Source organism: Ctenopharyngodon idella, chromosome 1, assembly GCF_019924925.1.
Source record: "Ctenopharyngodon idella isolate HZGC_01 chromosome 1, HZGC01, whole genome shotgun sequence".
In the NCBI taxonomy this organism is placed as follows: domain Eukaryota; kingdom Metazoa; phylum Chordata; class Actinopteri; order Cypriniformes; family Xenocyprididae; genus Ctenopharyngodon; species Ctenopharyngodon idella.
This window is the reverse complement of record NC_067220.1, coordinates 42636349-42658371: the sequence shown is the minus strand read 5'-3', so window position 1 is coordinate 42658371 and position 22023 is coordinate 42636349. Positions and strand designations below refer to the sequence as shown.

The 22023-nt window shown below is 37.3% G+C and overlaps 2 protein-coding genes across 6 annotated transcripts; one reads left to right on the top strand and one right to left on the bottom strand.

The window, feature by feature from the left end:
• Nucleotides 1–3662: 3662 nt before the first annotated feature.
• Nucleotides 3663–8910, top strand: sertad2a (SERTA domain containing 2a). Its single transcript, XM_051890816.1, has 2 exons — nucleotides 3663–3900; nucleotides 6279–8910. The coding sequence occupies exon 2, from the start codon at nucleotides 6290–6292 to the stop codon at nucleotides 7100–7102; it is 813 nt and encodes a 270-aa protein (XP_051746776.1). The 5' UTR covers nucleotides 3663–3900; nucleotides 6279–6289; the 3' UTR covers nucleotides 7103–8910.
• aftpha (aftiphilin a) lies at nucleotides 8456–21912 on the bottom strand. Of its 5 annotated transcripts, none has more exons than XM_051890789.1 (10): nucleotides 21716–21912; nucleotides 15910–17477; nucleotides 14845–15005; nucleotides 14613–14739; nucleotides 13923–13979; nucleotides 13660–13782; nucleotides 13204–13264; nucleotides 12808–12891; nucleotides 12528–12651; nucleotides 8456–9996 (listed from the first exon to the last, which is right to left on the bottom strand). In XM_051890789.1, the coding sequence occupies exons 2-10, from the start codon at nucleotides 17437–17439 to the stop codon at nucleotides 9849–9851; spliced, it is 2415 nt and encodes an 804-aa protein (XP_051746749.1). In that variant the 5' UTR covers nucleotides 17440–17477; nucleotides 21716–21912; the 3' UTR covers nucleotides 8456–9848. The 5 variants fall into 5 exon arrangements, with proteins under 5 accessions (XP_051746749.1, XP_051746730.1, XP_051746739.1 ...); XM_051890770.1 differs by having other exon boundaries at nucleotides 15910–17445; XM_051890779.1 differs by having other exon boundaries at nucleotides 8456–9993; nucleotides 15910–17445.
• Between the last annotated feature and the right edge of the window lie 111 nt (nucleotides 21913–22023).

The window sequence follows — 22023 nt, the reverse complement described above, 5'->3', positions numbered from 1 at the left end:
ATTTTGTCAACGGTTTAATAGACACAGGTGAATCACTCTTACGAAAATTAACCATAGTTTTATTATAGTAGAAGTGTAGTAACCATGTTTTTTTGGCGGATTGTTTACCATTTGTACAACCACAGTTTTACTACAAATACCATGGTTAGTGTAGCAAAACCATGTTAATTTGTGGTTACCATGGTTTAACTACAATAATCGTGGTTTTTTGGTTTTATTTGTAATAAAAGCATGGTTAATTTTCATAACGCCGTTGTCATTTAGGAATAAGATCACATAGATGTTTGAATAGAGATCAAGATCTTTTAATGATTAATCATGTAGCTCTATTACAATAGAAAACAGTTATTTTAAATTGTAATAATATTTCACAATATTACTGTATTTTTGATCAAATAAATGTAGCCTTGGTGAGCAGAAGAGACGTCTTTCAAAAACATTTTAAAAATCTTACCGACCCCAAACTTTGGAGCAACTCCAAGTTCAGTAAGTATTTTCATGGTCATTTCTTTAAAAAAAAAACTGCATTAAAAAAAGTCAGAAAACAGTTGAAGTGCATGACAAGTCTTTAATCCAATCATCCAGAACAAGAAAACTCAGGAGAACTGGCAACAATGTGAAACTGAGATGTAAACATAAACAGTACCAGACAAAGGAACAGAATGAAACTTGTTTTAAATACATGGGGAATGTAATCAAACTGAATTAACAATCAAGGAAACTAATAGGAGTTTAAGCAGGTAAAACAGGAACAGAACACAGTGAAACAAAACCAAAACTGAACATACATGTTATACAATAGTGAGATCTCAGAAACTTTATCTATTCGCAGCAAAATCACAGAATGAAAGCGAAGCGGCACGCTTACATGCCTGAAGTCTGACATCTGCACACTTCCACACTCCTGCAGAAAGAGACAGCTGTCCTCCACTGGGCCTCAGGGGTCAGAGGTCAGGGTCAAGGACAATGCAGGAGCGTGTGCGTGCGGATCGCGATCCCTCGGCTTTGTTTTGTTCTGGGTTGCTGGGAGACGACGGGTCTGACGGGGAGGCGTATGCGACAGCTGTTTGGAGGAGGAGGAAGGTGCGTGAGTTAAAGATGAACAACACAATGTGAGGAGCGACAGACTGTTTACACACAAACACAGATGATCTTGTGAAAATGATATTATCTTCAAATGATGGTGCAAACTTTCTAGTATCAGTGCTAGTGTGGTTTACTATTGGCTCTCTATATGACTCAGTTTCAGTGTAAATCTGGGATTTTTTTCTGCTTTTTTAATGTGAGAAGCGTCCCAGGATGTCTGGTGCAGGACTGATGTGGTTTTGAAGCAGACGTGTGGTGATTCAGCTGCTCTGATGATCGACAGCTGCTTTATCTCTTTCTCTTGTTCAGGCCATCTGGAGAGTACGAACTCAGATGAGGGAGAGGATGACCTCGACGACATTTGTCACCATGTGAAAACATGTCTGAACATTTTGACACACAAAGATTTGTGCATTAATTTGCATGGGTGTAAACCAAAAGACAACCTGTTATAAAATTGGTCATATAGGCTTCTCTGGTTCTAAACAAAGTGATCTAATGTCATTTATTACTCACCCTCATGCCGTTCCACACCTGTAAGACCTTCGTTCATCTTTGGAATGCAAATTAAGATATTTTTGTTGAAATCCGATGGCTCAGTGAGGCCTGCATAGCCAGAAAAAAAACATTTCCTCTCTCAAGATCCATTAATGTACTAAAAACATATTTAAATCAGTTCATGTGAGTACAGTGGTTCAATATTAATATTATAAAGCGACGAGCATATTTTTGGTGCGCCAAAAAAACAAAATAACGACTTATATAGTGATGGCCGATTTCAAAACACTGCTTCGTGAAGCTTCGGAGCATTATGAATCTTTTGTGTCGAATCAGCGGTTCGGAGTGCCAAAGTCACGTGATTTCAGCAGTTTGGCGGTTTGACACGCGATCCAAATCATGATTCGATGCGCTGATTCATAACGCTCCATGAAGCAGTGTTTTGAAATCGGCCATCACTATATAAGTCGTTATTTTGTTTTTTTGGCGCACCAAAAATATTCTCGTCGCTTTATAATATTAATATTGAACCACTGTACTCACATGAACTGATTTAAATATGTTTTTTTACTACATTAATGGATCTTGAGAGAGGAAATGTCATTGCTGGCTATGTAGGCCTCACTGAGCCATCGGATTTCAACAAAAATATCTTAATTTGCGTTCCGAAGATTAACGAAGGTCTTACGGGTGTGGAACGGCATGAGGGTGAGTAATTAATGACATAATTTTCATTTTTGGGTGAACTAACCCTTTAAATGTTATGCTTCATTTAAATATTCACTTTGTCAGATGTGTCTCCTTGAACAAAGGTTTTCATCCAACACATTATAAAAAATAAGACTGAAATAAATAGATTTAAATAATAAGTTGTAGATAATTTGATAAATGTTTGAGTTGTCTGGCTATTGATTGCAGACTTTCATAAACTGGCAAATCTGAGAAGAGTTGAGATGTTTTCTGAAACTTCTCTGTATTCTATCTCCATCTAGTCTCTGCTGTCTATGTGCACATAAACTTGAGTTATTATACGAAATATATTTAGCATGATTGTTTTCTGAAGTGAGCAGCGGAGAGCTTGTGCCGTGAATACTTCACATATTCGCGGCTTTTCCACGGGAGCGAGAGCGAGATCACGTTCACTGACATACGCAGACTGGAATGAGAGGGGAGGGGTGATATCTGTAGCATTGCTAAGTCTGATTCATTTTTGTGAACCGATTCGTTTGGGTGACTCATTTCAATGATCCCTTTAACAACGATTCTTTTACGTTTATGTAAAAAACTACTATTTGTTACTACTAGCATCGAAAGTTTATTTTCTGAAATTATTGTTAACAAAAATATTTTAAAGAAAACCATTAATTTTAATGGTTATTTGTAAGCTAATGTTATTTACTTTTAAAAAAAAAAGGATAAACTTTGCGCCAAGTAACGATCTTGCTTGCCAATCGTAAAATTCCTGTAAGCTAATAAATTAGTTCAAACAAAGACTATAGATATAGAAAAACGGTTCACTCCTATTAGTTATGAAACTTCAACGCGCAATATGGCGGAATACATCCTGCCTTCTAAGTAAAAGAGCCAATCGATGATTGATAAAGTCATTGCGTCACAGCAGCTACCGTTAGAAGCTCCGGTTCCCATAGAAACCTGAGACTCGCGCTTAGGACTGCACATGCGCATTGGCTCGTCTAGCTTGTAAAATAAGCTTTTTTAATGCTATTTGAGCATAAGAAACAACATTTATGGGACAGTTCATGTCAGGTTTTGTTGCTGATTTGAAATATGTTACTTAATTGTGAGTTCGCCACGCAGTTTTTCAGATTTCAGGATTCCCTCATTCAAATAGATAGGACTTGGTCTTGGGTGCCCGAAATAGCTGCCCGGAGGGGTTATTGCAAATATGGCCGCCGAGTGAACAGACTTTCCTTGAAAGGGACTTTGGTTTATAGCTGTTTATTCCAGCTATTACCATATTTAACGGTTTTTATTGCATACGAGCAGCAAAAACGTTTCTCGAATCGGATGTACCGAATCATTCAAACGAATCGATTCAAATGAAGGATTCGTTCATCAGTCGACATCTGCGAGTCTTACGTCACTCTTGAAGACTCCGCTTGCGGGTTTCTTGAAGACGGAATAGATTTGTCCGTCCGATGACTGGAACGAGTGACTTCACGAACTTTACGTGAGCGCGCGCTGCAAACGCTTTAATTTACACACCGAATACAATCGCGCGAGTCGAACGGGACCAGAGTGACACGATATACGAGTCCGATGAGAAGCTTGAAGTCCTCGTTTGACCTGCATGCGGTGAGTTTATGATGTACTTTTTACTCTTACAAACCAGTTCAGTATACTCGTGATTCATTATGAAGCGGTCGAAAACATATTTAATCGTTAAGGTTATTTTTCTTAAAAATATACAAAGAACAAGAAGGGTAAGTTGTTGGATTTAAAGGTAAAGACTTGTGTTATGTGTGACTGTATGGTAGTTGTATTTACATACTTTTGGGGTTGTAATGTATTGAATGTCTCAAATGTTTTGGATTGTCTTGAAAGTAAAACATGTAGGATTTTAAAGCTCATAAATGAGTAGTAAACGGGCACGAAACTCGACCCATTGTGCAGTATGTACTGCAGTTACTGAAGATGGTCATGGTGTGTTAATGCTATTAATCACGTTTCAGATAGGCCTAATGTATTCTCGTCACTTGTTGGTTTACTTCAGAAAGTATTAGACAGCCCCTGAAGCTTTCATTTTACTGTAAGCCAGCTGAGGTTTCACTTTGAGCTGATATAATGTGGGCGTGCAGCTCTAAATGTCACGGGTTCAGTTCACTGCACTCACACTAGAAAGAACTAAAAGTTTGCGTTAACAGTCCTGCGCGAGCTGTTGCTCCACAAGCAGCAAACTAATGAAAAGATTTGCTATGAAATAATGTATTCGTGTATTAGATTCACGTTTGGTTCGTTTATGCATGTCTGTTCAGTGTCATCAACTGCAAACTTCATATATATATATATATGTATGTGCACATTATGACATCACTTCTACAGAATTATCTCGTCACTCAACAAAGAACGAAAGAGATTCAAACATAAAAGTCTGAATTTAGAGTTCTAGAATTACAGAATTTACTAAAGGTTCTAGAATCCAGTGAGTTTTTGTCTCAGTGTGACTCAGGCTCTGGCTGTTGTTCACATGAACTACACATGATTGTTTGTCATGTAGTTTGATGTTACAAACTATTAACCATAACAACCCACCAATCAGTTGATGGGAGGAAGTGATGCAACTTAAAGCAAGTGTTGTGATTTACAATAATCACAGAGTTCGGAGAGAAGAGAGTCATATGTGTAGTCATGAGTTATCTTTGATGGATGTTGAGTAAGTGGAAAGTACTGTGTTTGGCTACTGTGTGCTGTGTTTGGCTATTCTAAAAAGAGCAATATTATTTTTCTCCTTCTTTGTTTTTATCTAAAAAACAGGAACTATAGCTCTGTTTTTTGACCAAAGGTTCATTTGGGCAAAATATTAATATTAACATATGTAATACTGTATTTTAACCAATAATTACATTCATTTATTAACTTCATTTATTAATAAAATATTTAAAATGTTAAAAAATTATTAATATATATATATATATATATATATATATATATATATATATATTTATTTATTTATTTATTTATATATATATATTGTTTTACAGTCAATTTTATTCATTAAATTTAATAATTAAGATATATTAATATATTTAACATTTAATTTTATTACGTATTTTTGTTATTTTATTTTTAATTAAATACTGTATGCTACTATAGAAAACGTTTAAATAAAAATAATATATATATTTTAAAATAAATAATTTTTCAATATATATTTCCATTTTATTACATTCAATTTTATTGATTAAATTTAATAATCAAGATATTAATATTAAAATATTTAATACTGTATTTTAACCAATAATTAAATTCATTTATTAACTTCATTTATTAATATAATATTTAAAATGTTAAAAATTAATATATATATATATATATTGTTTTACAGTCAATTCTATTCATTAAATTTAATCATTAAGATATATTAATATATTTAACATTTCATTTTATTACGTATTTTTGTTATTTTATTTTTATTTAAATACTGTATGCTACTATAGAAAACATTTAAATAAAAATAATATATATATTTTAAAATAATTTTTCATTATATATTTCCATTTTATTACATTCAATTTTATTGATTAAATTTAATAATCAAGATATTAATATTAAAATATTTAATAACTTTAACAATAAATCTGTTAATTTTATTACATTTGTGTTGCTTTTTAAAACAAAAATATTTATAAAACAAAATTTTATAAAACAAATACTTTAAATATTTTACCATATAAAACATTTAAAACAAAAAAGTTACACTTTTCTAAATATTGGCATTTTATTACATTCAGTTGTCCATTAAATTTATAAAGATATTAATATTAAAATATTTAAATTACATTTTTCCTCATTACTTTAAGTAAAATGTTAATAGATTTGAAATAAAATAAATATAATTTTTTTAATAAATATAAATATTTTAAGTATATATTAATTAAAATATGAATGCAAAAATATTTATGTTTTTGATACACAGACACACTTTGCTTCATTACTGCATCTTTCTCTCTTAGATACACGCTACATGTTGGGTAAAGGCCTGAAACGGAAGTTGGAGCAGGAGGAAGAGAATGGCGTGATGAAGATGGCTTCCCCTCGGGAAGTGTCGCCCACCTGCTACTGGCTTCAGCGGCAGACCGTGCTCAACCTCTCCCTGCTGAAGCTGCACAGCCAGCCGGGACACACGGACCCAGGCCTGGCCCGCAGGGTGCTCATCACAAACACGCTCAGGCACATCCAGGACGAGCTGAGAGGGGAGGAGGGGGTCCTTCTGCCCCCATCCGTTCCCAGACAGCAGCCCCCTTCATCCCCCGTTATAAAGGACAGCTTCACCGCAGCCCTGGCTGAAATTGAATCTCTCTGTCCAACAGTGGGAATAACAGCTTTGTTCTCTACAGAGGCGGCCCGCTCACTCACATCAGACCAGAACATGCCAGATATCACTAGTAGCACTGACCTGATTAATTCAGGTGAATCGAGAAATACAGATCCTGATCTTTCTGAAATGCACAGCAGTGTGGACTCACCTATCACTCTCTCTGACTCCGCCCAGTCAGCATTTAGCCACACCCCCTCATTTCTCGGTGATTTCTCATTGGACGATTTCCTGTTCACGGAAATAGACAACATCCTGTTCGACAACACCCCCTGCAATTCATCCCTGAGCGCGACCTCAGGCACGTCGAGAGTCGTTTCCATGGTAACGGACGACCTCGTTAAGACGCTCGCTGGTTACGGAAATGGTGGGACGAGCCAATCGGCTCTTCCGTCTAATCAGACTTTCAAACTGGATCTGAACGAACTGGATCACATTATGGAGGTTTTGGTTGGGTCATAATTTGACGTGCAAATTATACTTTTTGTACTTGTATCAGGAAATATTAAGGTGAATTGGTATGTACAGCAAAAAGGTTACTATGGCAATGAGCGTGTATGTATATGTTCATATATTTATTTTGATACTGTAGCAGAGGGTGCACAATGTGATGTAATATATTGCAGCCATTTTGTAATATCATTATAATGTTATAAAGTGATATTTTAATACTCTTTTTCTTTTGGAAATTTAATATGAATTACATTATTTTAGTATTTTAAATTTTTAAATAAAAGAAATTTCAAAATAAAATGTCTTTCAGTTTGTACTTTTAAAATAAACAAGTGCTGTCAAAATTAGCGCATGCGATTATTTTTTTCAGTTTAGCGCGTTAAAAATAGCATATTTAACGCAACATCCGTTTTTTCCGTCATAATTTAGTTAGCGTTACATTACATGTTCTTATTCACGCAAATGCTTTTAAACCATTCAAGCGCCACAAGACAAACGAGAACGCGCTGTCTGTGAATGTTGTGTCATGTGACACACACGACACGTGTGCACAGAAAGACGCGCGCCATTATCGAGTTCTCTTTCGCGCTTGAACAAACAGTAACACACAGAAGTATGACAAAATGCCCGTTTTGTCGAGTATCCTCATAAGAGCAGTCTTAAATGAGTTAAGCAACGTCTAAAATGAACAAAGAGTTGTGAGAAAATTACATGTGCGTCATGTTCGGCAGCGGCAGCTCTTAAAGTCACAACAGCCTAATAAACCAGTTGCTGTGATGTCTGTCATTAATGATAATAAAAGAACAAAGGTAACAGAAAACTGTTGCTTTAATAAGGATTAATCTATATTGTAGACTGTAAAGTGTTTAATAACTTTATTCAATTTCTGTATATTTCTGTAGGCGCAGGTAAATATGACATTTTTATAATGGGTTTATGTGAAGATTGTTTTAAGTTCACTTAAATTAAAAGTTATTTTTTTTAAAGCCTAATAAATGTTGAAATTGATAGCTTTTAGTTATATTGTAATGTTGAATGTCTATAATTAACGTTAAAAAAATCAATTTCGTAGAGACGTCAGTAGCAGTATTAGTATCAGTGATACTGGCCTTCATTCATAAAAAGATGCCATTAACAAATATTTTAAATATACTGTCTTTAAGATGTTTCTACATTAATATGGAGAGTAACTGAAATTATTACGATTAAAAACATTGGAGTATTTAATATTTGTATATTGTGATTAATCGCGATTAATTACAGAAAAAATGTGTGATTAATTCGTTAATTTTTTTTAATTGACAGCACTAAAACAAACCAATGAAATACAGACATGTGACAAGATTTCACACCAAAACAGCATTTTCTCTTAAATTATTTTAATTTCTTGTGTACACTTAAAGAAAATTTACACACTAGTTTGTTTGTTTTTTCAAAGAACCCAGGCATGCGCGATTGACCTCGGTACAGGCTCTTTAGAGATATCATTCATCTGTATGAGTTTTCCATAGGAATTTTCCCATAACAATTTTTACATGTTCCATAGTTTGACTGTACACAGTCCGAAGCCACAGTTAACTATGTAAGCAGTTCTTCCGTATATCTTTACAATGTGCAAAATCCTCCAGGAGACAGAATAAACAATGACACACAAAAAAAAAAAAGTACTGGGAGAAAAAAAAGCCAAAAGATGGGAAACGCTTTGCGGATGTTTCTGGTGAACATTTCCCATCATGCACTCCTGGCGTACAAGACCACACTGTGATTGCAGACGTCCTCCAAAAAGAGTCGCTTAGGATTTGGCAGATTAAATAAAACACAGATACAGCATGACCAAAAACACAATGATAACAGGGAAATGAGCAAAACGTTACAGCAGATATTGGTCCCTTATTCTCAATACAGCTATATATATATTCAAGTTAATCATTCATTCAACGATTCCTTCACTACATTACAGTCCAAAGCCAGTGGTTTCAACTTACATTAAAAAATAAACAACAAAATAAGAACCAAAAAAATACGAGCAGCAAAATATTGAAGAAAAGCTGTCGTTTCTATAGTTGTTGATAGACTCGTCTACAGTCTGGAAAGCAAGTTAATTGTTAAACTAGTCTTCTGTGTTCACTAATGCATGTGTGAAATCAAAAAAACTAAAACCTACAAGTAATACCAATATTGATTGTAATGGAATAGCCAAAACGATTAAAAACTAAGGCCTTTGTAACGCAAAATCAAAAGGAAATTTTGCAGGCGGTTTGATTTCAAGTCGATATAACTATGCATTAATATATCTAAATACAAATCAGATCATTCACATCATCATTTGTGCCATTGAAGGACTTTTAAGCCAGTGTTTCATAAAAACAAACAAACAAACAACTGAAAACAACAAAGTGCCTCTTTCTCTCTCTCTCTCTCATACACACTAACTTAACTGTGAAGGATACTCAAAAGGAAACTCTCATCCCTGATTATATACAGATTGGCTCTAATATAATAAACACAAACTCTTTTCCTAATAAAATGATCTAGTCTTTTCTTCTCTAAAGCGATCGATCATTAGCCGATTATCTTGTACACTCTCTCTTACGTAGGATGATGTATTTGAACTTAAAAACGCTCAGGTAAATGACAAAAAAGAACTAGAAAACCGAAAGGATGAAATTAAAATCATATAACTGTCAGTATCGTGAAGACTGGAGAGCGATACACAGAGAAAGAGAGGTGAAAGGAAGTGGAAGAGAAGAACGCATCAGTCGGGCGTGGAGGAGGGCAGGAGAGGAGTCAGCGTGGAGGGAAACATGAGGACTTTAGCCTGCATGAACGACAGATCCGGCAGGCCTGCAATCACTCGCCGAGCCTCTTCGCTCAGATTCTCCTCCTTCTGCACAGGCTTTCTGCTGAGAGAGATCAGACCGATAAGAGAAATGTCACAGAAAGAGATCAGACATCATAGAAAGAGATCAGACAGATAAAAATATCACAGAAAGAGATCAGACATAGAAAAAGATCAGACAGATAAAAATATCACAGAGAGAGATCAGACAGATCAGAAATATCAGACAGATCAGAGATAAGAAAAATATAGAAAGAGATCAGACAGATCAAAGAGATCAGACAGATAAGAAAAATATAGAAAGAAATCAGACAGATCAGAGGGAGATCAGGCGGATCACAGAGAGATCAGAGATAAGAAAAATATAGAAAGATCAGGCAGACGAGAGGGAGATCAGACAGAAATAGATCAGACAGATCAGACAGATCAGACAGATAGAAAGAGATCAGGCAGATGAGAGAGATCAGATATAAGAAAAATATAGAAAGAGATCAGACAGATCAGAGGGAGATCAGACAGAAAGAGATCAGGCGGATCACAGAGAGATCAGAGATAAGAAAAATATAGAAAGATCAGGCAGACGAGAGGGAGATCAGACAGAAATAGATCAGACAGATCAGAGAGAGTTCAGACAGATAGAAAGAGATCAGAGAGAGATAAGACAGAGAGAAAGAGATCAGACAGATCAGAGAGAGATCAGACAGATAGAAAGAGATCAGGCAGATGAGAGAGATCAGATATAAGAAAAATATAGGAAAAGATCAGGCAGACGAGAGAGAGAGATCAGACAGTTAGAAAGATCAGACAGATCAGAGAGATCAGACAGAAAGAGATCAGACAGATCAGAGATAAGAAAAATATAGAAAGAGATCAGACAGATAGAAAGAAAGAGATCAAACAGATAAGAAAAATACAGAAAGAGATCAGACAGATCAGCGATCAGACAGAGAGATATCAGATCAGACCCAATAAGAAAAAAAGATCAGACATATTAGACAGCGATCAGACCAATCAGAAAGAGATCAGACAGATCATAGAAAGATCTGATTGAAGTAAGGGATCAGACAGAATAGCCAGAGATCAGACAGATCTGAGAGAGAGCCCAGATCAGAGATCAGAATAAGAAATCAGACATATTAGACAGAGATCAGATCAATCAGAGAGAGATCAGACAGATCAGAGAGAGAGATATCAGGCAGACTAGGCAGATCATAGAGATATCTGTTTAAAGCAAGAGATCAAAGGGGTCAGATAGATGCAGACAGATATCTGAAAAAGATAATACAGGTTAAAGAAAGAGAGATCAGACAGACTGATTGAAAAAATATCACAAAGAGATCAGGGACAAATCAGAAAGATCAAAGAGAGATCAGATAGATCAGAGAGGGAGATCAGACATATCAGAGAAAAAGAAATCAGATCAGAGAAAGAACAAGGTCAGACAGATCAGAGAGAGATCAGATAGATGAAGACATAACACAGATTGAAGAAAGAGAGATCAGACAAATCACAACAGATCAGAGAGAGAGAGAGATCAGGCAGATAAGACTGATCAGAATAACATCAGACACATAACTTAAGAACAGCTTTTCTACATTTTTTAAAATCATTTTTGCATTACATTTGACACAACATCCTAAATTAGTAGGTACCACAATTTATATCATCCCTTTCTTGACTTAAAGGCACAATATGTAGTTAGAGGTCTAGAGGTCGCTTATTCAAAACAAAGCCTTGATTTAGCTGACTCATGGGAGGTGTTGTCTTCACGTCTACAACTGTCGGAAAAGATTCTGACAGGACATTGGCACCTTTTTCAGTGATTGCTAAATAGAGATGAGCTCGGCACACGTCTCGAGAGCAGTGGAGCTTTTATTATGCCACAGTCGCTGCTTCTGCTTCTTCTGGCCAAGCATATGTGGGGTGAAGCAGTGCTGTTTTTCATATTAGATATATTTGTGTGTTTAAAGTTGTTATAGTGCTACTCGGTGTTCGCTCGGCAGCTTCTATGAGACACTTGTTGCACACTGCAGTAAGCTAGATCGATGTAAGTCATGGTAAAACATGGTGCTCGCAGTAATTAAAAAAACTTGAAGTCATTGATAGGCGGCGCGTGGACATGGTCCGTGTCCTGGTTAAAATTGCTTATTTCTCTGAATTCAAACATTCTTGGAAACATTTGGGATAATGTAAGTACACAAGTCAACAAAACATATAACACTGTTCTAGTGGTTTTTGTATATCATATATATATTGTGCCTTTAATATTTGATCAGACTTACAAAAGTAAAAAAATTGCCACACAATGAAGTAAGATTAAAATGCAAAATAACCATATTTCTAAGGATAAAAACTGGATATCGACCACTAAATTAAATAACTAATGCGGCACATTAAAAAAAAAAAAACAGTATGTGCAGCACAAGTATGCAATATAACAATAAAGGTTTCAAACAGCTGTAATTGTTTCAATTTTGTGTAAAAATGAGTCCATGCCTACAGATAACCTGCATCATTGCAAACACTTCAGGAAGTGTGGTGTGGCTCCCCCTGTTGGCCGAGCAGCAGTAGTGTGAATGAGTGAGGCTCACTGACCTGGTGGAGGTGCTGGTCTTCTCGACGGTCGACATGAGGCGAGCGAACGCATCCACGACCCTACTGCTGCTCCCGCTGACGTCCAGCTTCGCTTGGGTCAACTCGTACAGCTCCGGATCCACTCCTGCACACCATCACACGCATATCAGCACACTTTTGTGTGTTACATTACCATGTGTACGCATGTGAGAACGATCGTTTGAATAGACAGTTAAAGATATAGATGCAAATAGAGCAGAAATCAAGAACAAACAGACAGCACTGGTGTTAAACAGCAAACCTGGTATGGAGGTGGCCGTGCCGGAGGGCGACTCGTCCACGGGGCCGAAAAAATCGAGGTTGAGCAGAGACGAGCCTCCACTCGCTTTAGAGAGAACGAGGGATGGTGAAAGAGAGGAGAAGGGTTATGGACAGAGAGAGAGAAAACAGGAAAGCAGAAGTTGGCATATGCTCAGATCTGGATTAGTGATGAAAACTACATGACCAGTTTAGTGCTCTTTTCTGTTAGCGATTCATGAAGAGTGCATGAACATCCAACACAAACATGGAGACGGTTACTGTACAACTGTTAATCAACAGGTTAGTTTCACATTGCCAGATATTCGAGAACGAGAAAAGCTTAGTTTCTCCATTCTTCTCTGTGATGTTAGTGAGAGAAACGTCAGATCGTTGTTACCGTCCAGAGGGTTTGTAAGGCCACTGCTGCTCCAGTCAAACTGAACGGGAGGAAGAGACTCCTGATGGAAAAAAAAAAAAAAAAAAAAAAGAGACCATATTTTACAAAAGTAGTGCAATCGGTCTCATTTTTTATTTTTATTTTTTTTAAGTGCGGCACTTGGTTGATTGGCGTATTATCCTTAAAAAAATTTTTTTTTTGTATTTTTAATCCTACTTTGTGTGACAATATTTTCACTTTTTCAATCCTGATCAAATAATAAGTCAAGAAAGGGATACTGTAAATTGTGGTAGCTACTGATTTAGGATGTTTTAGCACAAAAGCAATGCAAAAATACTAAGTCTTTATAATATAGTTTACATATAGTAGTTTAAATATCCACAATATCCAACTTTATATAGAGAACAACGCTGAGAGAAGCATTTCAACAGGTTGAAAGTTAGTGAAGACGCTCACCTGGGCGGTGTCTGGTGGACAGGTGTTCAACTCCGTGGCGACTGAAGGAGATTGTGCTATTGAGGCGATCATTTCAGCGGCAGAGACAGGCTTCACTGGCTCTTTCGTGGGTTCCAGCATCCCCTGCAGACCAACAGTTGTCAAAGATGATTGATTAAACACAAATGGACTCAAGAGGATGTTTAAAATAAACCGGCATCACACACACACACACACACACACACACACACACACACACAGCTCCGCAGCTGGGCTCGACTCACCAGACTGGCAGCGTACATTGGCACAATTACAGGCTGCTTTCTTTGGCCCGTGAACAGCTGAAGAGAACGAGACAAAAACAGAGGTCGAGAAATGGAAAAGTTAAAGAGGCCATATTATGCCCTTTTACAAAGTCTTAATTTGGGTTTTGGGCTCTACTAGAATAGGTTTTCATGCTTGAATGTTCAAAAAACACATTATTTTTCCCATATTTGACATCGTTGCAGCTTCCAGTCTGTCAGTAATGCTGTTTAGTTCCTGTCTCTATGAAGCCCCTCCTTCTGAAAAGCACAATGTGTTCCGATTGGTCAGCTGGACCAGTGTGTTGTGATTAGTCAACCGGTTTGAGCGTGTTTGTGAAATGTCACATCCCTTGCCATAACCGTGAGTTCAACACACTACTAACTAACTCAACCAGGCCCCGCCCCTTTATTTGCGTATGCCTTAGGCGGGAATTATTTAAATGAGGAATATTGTGAAGTGTTCGTTCCCGGGAGAGTACAATGGAGGCGTTTCAGGGAGTTCAAAAACACTTACTGATATAGAGAATAACTCCCTTTGAAATGACTTTGTAACTTTGCAGATCTTTTTCATGATCAAACAGCAACATTATACACTAAAGACAGTTGAAAATGTAAAAAAGCATAATAGGTCCTCTTCAAATCCCATGTTTTTCCCACAATCCGACTCACTATATTTCTGGTGTCAATGCCAAGAGAGCAGAGCAGTGCTTTATTGGTGTGAGAGCCGCCCCACTGGTACCGGAGGCCGTAGGCATTGTTAACATCCTGCAGCTGCTGCCACACGTCTCGCAGTGCCCTACAAAACCCACAGGAGGAGACAGAGAGCGTTTCATTGACAACTGGAAAATAATGACTTCATTTAAGTATGTGGCACTCAGCAAACACACTCGTAGCTCCTCACCCGCTGGTTGTCCCTCTGTCGCCGTCTTCTGGTTCTGATGTGTCTGAAGTGTAAGGTTTGAGGAAGGTGTTGAGCGAGGTCACGTCTTCCTCCACCTGAGGAGCGAGAACCAGTTCGAAACTGGCCTGGAAAATCTTCTCCAAACGGCTGAACAGTGCAGTCTTAGTACAAAAGCACAGAGGAAAACAACAGCTTTAACAAAGACCTTTTGAAAAAGAAAATTCAGGAAGATGGACCTGCTATTTGATTAAAAATTATGTCAACTAAATCCAAGATTGTGAATGAGGTGAAAAAAACACTGATTAAAGTTTGGGGTCAATAAGATTTTTTTTTTTTTTTTTTAAGAAATTAACTTTTATTCAACAGAATGCTTTAAACTGATCCGAATGAAGTGACAGTAATGTTACAAACATTTCAAATAAATGCTGTTCTTTTGAAGTGTCTGATCACATTTCCACAAAAATATTAAACCACACAACCGTTTTCAACATTGATAATAATAAGAAATGTTTCTTCAAAATCAAATCATATTAGAATGATTTCTAAAGGATCATGTGACAAGTAATGATGCTGAAAATTCAACTTTGATCAAAGGAATAAATTACATTTTTAAAATATATTCAAATAGAAAACAATATTCCACAATATTACTGTTTTTACTGTATTTTTGTTTACATAAACGCAGCCTTGGTGAGCAGAAGAGACTTCTTTCAAAATTTCTTTTAACATTTATGTGTGTTATGGAAATTTATGCTTAGTGTAAGAAAGATGGATTTATTTTAAGACCAAGTACATGGTGTTTTGCTGTTTTTAGCAAATGTTTAATTTTGACTTAGTGAAATTAATGAAATAGAGAAGTCTAAAAATGCTTTGTTTCTGCTTAATCAGTTGTGCAGACAGAGTAAACCATCCAGCCCAGGTACATTCCTGAATCTGGTATCATTTCCTGAGCCAGTTTTCAATACCTTTTTCAATTTAGAACAACAAATTGAGGAACAGAATGGTGCAAAGTGAAAAACAGTAAATATAAACCATCAAACTAGTGTTTTAGGTAATCAGACCTACCGTTGTACAACTTTTGCGCTCCTCCGCACCAGTAGGGGGCGCCGTAACCTGCTGGCATTCATGCCAGTCGTCTTCAGTCTTTTCAGTACACGATGCATCCTGTTCCTGCCCGAATGTTGCCCATGATTCCCCTTCGTTCTGGCTCTGATCTGGCTCAGAGAAAGCCTGCCATTCTCCGTTATCACCGGCATCAGCCACCTGCGCGGAGCTGAAATCCGCGAAACTGTCACTTCCAGGAAAGTCTGCAAACGTTGTTGCTTCCTCACCTGCCAAATCTGTTTTACTAGGTTCTTTTGATGGGTCAAAATCACCAAATTTATCCTCTTCAACATCCACCGGGGGAATGGGGGCCGTTTCGGACTGAGCGACTTGTGTTGTGGCCCCCTGCTGGTCAAAATCAGCAAATCCAGTCACGCTAAATGAGCTGGCGTCTCCGAAGTCGCCGAAATCCCCAAAATCCTCATCGTCATCCTCAGCCAGTTGGCTGTGATCGGCAGGAGTGGCCGTCTCCTCCAGAAGTGGAGGTGAGGGAACAGATCCTGTCGTGCTAAAGTCACCGAATTCTTCGAGCGCATCTGTCGATAGCGGCCGACCGAAGGAAGTCTCTGTTTCCGTCTCAGTTTCTTCTGTCTCATTCTCTGAGCCTTTCTCATCTGATTGTTCAGCACTACATCTCTCCCCATTAGAGTCAGGCGACACCCCATCGTCATCGGCCTCACTCTGAGTGACACCGTTAAGGGCTAGCGGTTGCGCTGTGCTAACCACTTCAGTAGTATCCGCTTCTAGATCCCTTTGATCTAAATCCGACCCTTCATGGAAACTCCAGTTTCCGTTGCTGAGACCTTTTGAGTTTTCCAAAGGGAATCCAAACCCTGTGTTTCTTGAGTCCCTGCTGTCGTCCACTATACTAGCTCCTCGTGCTTCAACACTGTCGCTAATGTCATTCTGTGCCGGTTGATTTGAATGTTCCCAGTCTGTATTTAAAGGCTGGTCGTGTTCAGCATTTGAAAAAGCAGAGAAATCTGCAAAATCATCTGGACTGACATCAATTTCATTGTTTTTGTGTGGCGTAGGTGGGCTTCCTCCTTGGTCTAATGTTGCAAATCCGTTCGTAAGCACTTCAACGGTGCCATTGCAGTCAATGGCTTCGCTGTCAGTCCGAGAGCCCGTTGCAAACTCCAAGGATGTGATATGAGCTTGGTGCTCGGTCAACTTTTTGAGTTCCTCTACGTTAACCGTTCTGCCATTGGGCGTGCCTGTCTGGCCAACGCCAGGCATCACGCCATTAGACTTTGTAGACCCTGCAGGTTGAGGAGACAGTCCTACGATTCTTCCATTGCTCAGGAGCTCCGGCGGCGAGGTGGCATTCAAAGCCTGAGACTGGTTGAACGAAGTGGGCGTGTCAAACTCCGAGAAGCTGGTGCTGTTCGGGACGCCGGTGAAGTCGCTGAATTCATCGTCGTCATCCTCAACGCCGTCCTCCATCGGGGGTGGAGAGGAGGAGTACATGCGTATCACGTCAGGCTCCATGGGGCCCTGAGCAGAAACACACGGCCAAGAGCTCACGCCTGCAGCAGATTAGCAAAGCAATGTATTCTAGATTAGCATCATGAATCACTGTGGCAAAAACTTTAAGTACAAATCTAACCTTACAGATCAATATTGTCCAATGAGACACAGACAAGATTTTGACAACAACTAGATCTAGACTTGTGATTGTTTGAGAAAGTTTTCTTGGCAAATGAAATGAAATGCACTAAGACTGCATGATTAATTGAAAGTAGTGTTGTCAAAAGTACCAACTTCGATACCAAGTCGGTACTAAAATTGTAAAAATGAGACGCTCTGAGCACTGTTGAGCAGATTCATAAACACCTCTGATTGGCCATTGTGTTCACGTGCTCAACGTATATCTCTGTGACTGGATACAATGATCAATGCACAAGAGATTTGAAAGCACTCTGAAGTGTTTGAAAGCATTTTGAAAGCAGGAACGGGAGTGTTTGAAAGCAGTAGGCTTTCTGCGATAGTCGGTGTTGATGGTGTAATATCGGTTCATCACTTGCCCACCGCGGCACCACCCCCACCGTCATTTTGATTTTTTTTAGTAATAAAAAAATCATTTAGTTCTGTTAGAAAACAGACACTGCAATTAAAAATGGAACCCATCTGCTCAGTTCAGCATGTGCCAAATGAGAGTCGCAGCACAGATCAGCAGCAGGAGTCAGATTTCATTCATTACGAGAGTGAGGAGCTGACTGACAAGATGATGGCAGAAGATTCTGGATTTAACTGGAACCTGCAAAGGATTAGTTGTGTTTTTCTAGTTGTTGTGTTTTTCATTAAGAATAACAACCCACCATTTGAGTAATTGCCACCCCCGAATTGGCGCTAATTTGAAAGCGAAAGTAAAACACTCACGGCCGCACAGGCATTCATAACAGTGCGTGTCTACTGGCGCGGACCGTTTCCAGTTCATTCCTATGGAAGCTCAACTTGAAGATGCTCGCTCTGCTTCACACCGTTATGAATGCCCGTGCGGCCGTGCATATTTTACTTTCGCTTTTAAATTAGCGATTTAAAAGCAAGATGCAAAAGAGGGAACGCCCCATATCTCAATCCCAGTATTACCGGTGTTGATTAACCGGTGGGAAAATTTCCTCATCCTCACAACCCTAGAAAACAGATGTCTATCAGGTGACGGTCCACTGATAGATGGCTGGTTTCAAATGCTCCCGTGTGTATCTGTCTGATGTCCATTTACAAGATGTTTTTGAAGCGTTGATCATTGTAGCCAATCACAGACATATCTGTTGAGCACATGAACACAATGGCCAATCAGGTGTTTACGAATCCGCTCAACAGCGCTCAAAACGTCACATTTTTAAAATTTCAATTTAATAATTAATTTATTCATCTGCTCTGAGTTTGGGTCGCTTATAACGTGGATTTGGGAACGCAATATGCGCCAACCATCTTACCATATTTGTTGTCAACAAAAGAGAAGCTTTAAGAGCTCCTTTTTACCACCAAAATAAAAGCTTGATTTCGTTTTTACATCACAAAATGAAGAAAGGAAGACAGCAATAAATATTATTATTGTAATTTTACAGTTGTACAGTAAAATAATTATATTATTTTTCTTAATTACCTTTTTTACAGTGAAATATAATAGTAAGTTCTTATTTTAATATTTTTATTTAGTAATAATAGTAATCATAAATAAAATTATAAGTATTATTATTATTGTTGTGTTATTTTCATATATAAATATAAATAAACAATTATTATTGTAATTTTACAGTTGTACTGTAAAATATAATTATTATCATATTATTTTCTTAATTACTTATAATTTATTTTACAGTGACATAATAGTAATAGCTCTTATTTGGTTTAATATTTTTATTTAGAAATAATAGTAATCATAATAAAAACTGTAAGTATTATTATTGTTGTTGTTTTATAGTCATATTGATATATAATCACAATTTATTCAAAAAAAAAAAAAAAAAATCCATTTTAAATCACAATCAGAAAAAAAGAGTTAATTTTTCCCTTAAATCGTGCAGCCCTACAATCCATGTAAAATGATGACAAGTTGGACAGCTTTCAATATAATTAAAGTGTCAGGATGCCCACAGGATTAGTCCAAAATGGTAATTACATTTAATTTGAAATGGAAAAAGTCATTTGTAAATGATTTCTGACACACAAAGGAAGTCAGCGCCTTCTGCAGCGCTGCATGTTTTAAACGCAACAGTGAGAACAGCAGGGAGGTGCTGCATTTTCAGTCACACACACTTCCTCCTTAACTAACATGAGCCTTGTTTTTCTACATCAACGTCGTCCTACGCCTAATTACTGGTGTCTGAAAAGACAAGAAACACTTTTACTAAGTGTTAGTGAGTATATCCCACACCATTTGTGCTTTAATACCTTAAATCATGCAGAGTGTTGAGGAGACAACCATTAATAAATCTTCTTAATCTTGATATGAATAAGATTTGTGTTAATTACATTTAATCAAAGCACTGATAAACATTGCAATACCACTAAACAATCGCTCCCGGTTGGCACAGCTCACTAGAATAGAGCTCAAGGGCCTTTTTACAGAGACGGGTTCTTGTTGTCCAACTCAAATCAAATCAACGAGAGTAAAACCAGACAGATTGTCTTCAAATCAGACACTAATTAAGTGCTAATAGGAGAAGTGGTGACTTAAGTGGAGCAGGGGAACCAGATCAATCCAGAAAGTCATGAATAAACCAAAAGAATACAGTCACTGAATGCAATTATTTACGAAGTACAACAAAGGCACAAACCAAATAAAACAGGGCTTTAAAATGGTCTATTGTACTGGGGACTTCGTCAGAGTTTGTTTGCTCAAAGGCGGGTCAAACAATGGCATAGTGTCACTTTAAAATACAGGAAGCCAAACCACAATTCACACCACATTAGTGACCCACATGGAGGTTAAAGAGTTTCTCTACTCTAGCACAAATACAAAAGAATGTACAATCAGGAAGCATATACAATTAAATTATTTACTGTTCTGGTTTATATTATTGCAAACGCGAATTAAAAAATATGTCAATCTATAGCAATTCACATTCAATGAAGAACTTCATAAATTTGAACAGACTGACATTCATACTGAACTTTCCTATAAGGATAAAGTAATTTAAAGGGACAGAAATAACTGTAATCATAACTATGTATTCATATTATGACACAATTCATGAACACAATGTAGTAATATAACTCCTCTGTTGTTAAATTTTGTTGTATGACAGAATTCAAGAAAAGACACACTTTGAGAGTAAAGTTATATGTAATACACTTTTAAAAACAGGAAGATCAAAATTTACGTTCACGCCCGTTTTGGTGACCCAAATATTAAGGAGTATAACCACATATTTCTCTACTCTAACACAAATACAAGACAATTTTACTATCAGAAGGCATCAAAAGAAATGATTTATTTACCATTCTGGTTTATATTATTGTGAATTGAAAGAATAAAAATTCACATACAATGAAGGACATAATAATACATTTGATCAGACTGACAGAAATACTCCTTTTTTCTATAAGGATAAAGCCATTTAAGGGGCACTAAATCTATAAATGACTATAATCATAATTGAATATTTATATGATGACTGTAATGTAGTACAATAACTCTTCTGATAACATTTGATGACATTTTGTTGTATACTAAATGACAGTTTTCAAGTACATAAGACACACACTTTAAGAGTACAGTTATTAAATCAGTAATACACTATAATTTAATATAAATAAACTGATTTTAATTTCACAGCTGTCAAGAAACACCAGGCCTACAGCACATAAACTGATACAACTTTCCAAAATAACTAGGCTACATAAACCAGATGAGAGGATTTTTTTATCTTAAACTGTATTTATCCTAGATTAAATCTGGATTAAACTGCATTTAGTCTTTTAGACAGAATCGAAACGGTTTTGGGGATGTTTACATTACGGCTAGCAGTTAGCCGTTAGCCTAATCACATCAGTGCAGTTACAAATGACAGCATAAAATAAGATGTTGCACGCTGTCAAAACAAGCTGCTTCTTTATAAACAATGAAAAAAGTTGCCACAAGAGTCATGTTATTGTTCTCTATGTGATTTAGAAGCGCAAACTCAGTCAGTTAGCATACAAACTCAATGTAGCATCAGAACCCATTGATTAACACGGGCGATGCTAGCAAGCTAATATTAGCATTAGCCTCGGTGCTAACAGCTAGCTCTCGCGCAGCTGTCAGTCATCTTCTTACCTCAGGAGTCCGGAGTGATGTGTCCATCCTCACGAGCGCATCCCGCGCGCCGACGGCGAGCATCTGTAGCTCTTACATACACACACACAACAGGCTCGATGTCTCTCTCTCTGTCAGTCTGTGTGTGTATGAGTGTGTGTGTGTGTATCCTGCTCTTTTCCCGAGGATTACCCAGCATGCATCATAGGCTGTGGTGTGGCACTTCTGGACTCTCATGTTGATTGGATGAAGCTCATTTGGGAAATTTCAAGCAATCCCAGCACTGAATGGATGTCTAGGGCTTGCGAAGGACCTTCATCCTAAAATGT

Excerpts from the sequence above, each read along its gene's own strand:
- sertad2a (XM_051890816.1), top strand. The coding sequence starts at position 6,290 with ATGTTGGGTAAAGGCCTGAAACGGAAGTTGGAGCAGGAGGAAGAGAAT.
- aftpha (XM_051890770.1), bottom strand. The coding sequence starts at position 21,778 with ATGCTCGCCGTCGGCGCGCGGGATGCGCTCGTGAGGATGGACACATCA. Across the intron at positions 17,446-21,715 it reads CATCACTCCGGACTCCTGAG|GGCCCCATGGAGCCTGACGT; the intron begins GTAAGAAGATGA and ends GTTTCTGCTCAG. Across the intron at positions 12,892-13,203 it reads CCTTACAAACCCTCTGGACG|CGAGTGGAGGCTCGTCTCTG; the intron begins GTAACAACGATC and ends TTCTCTCTAAAG.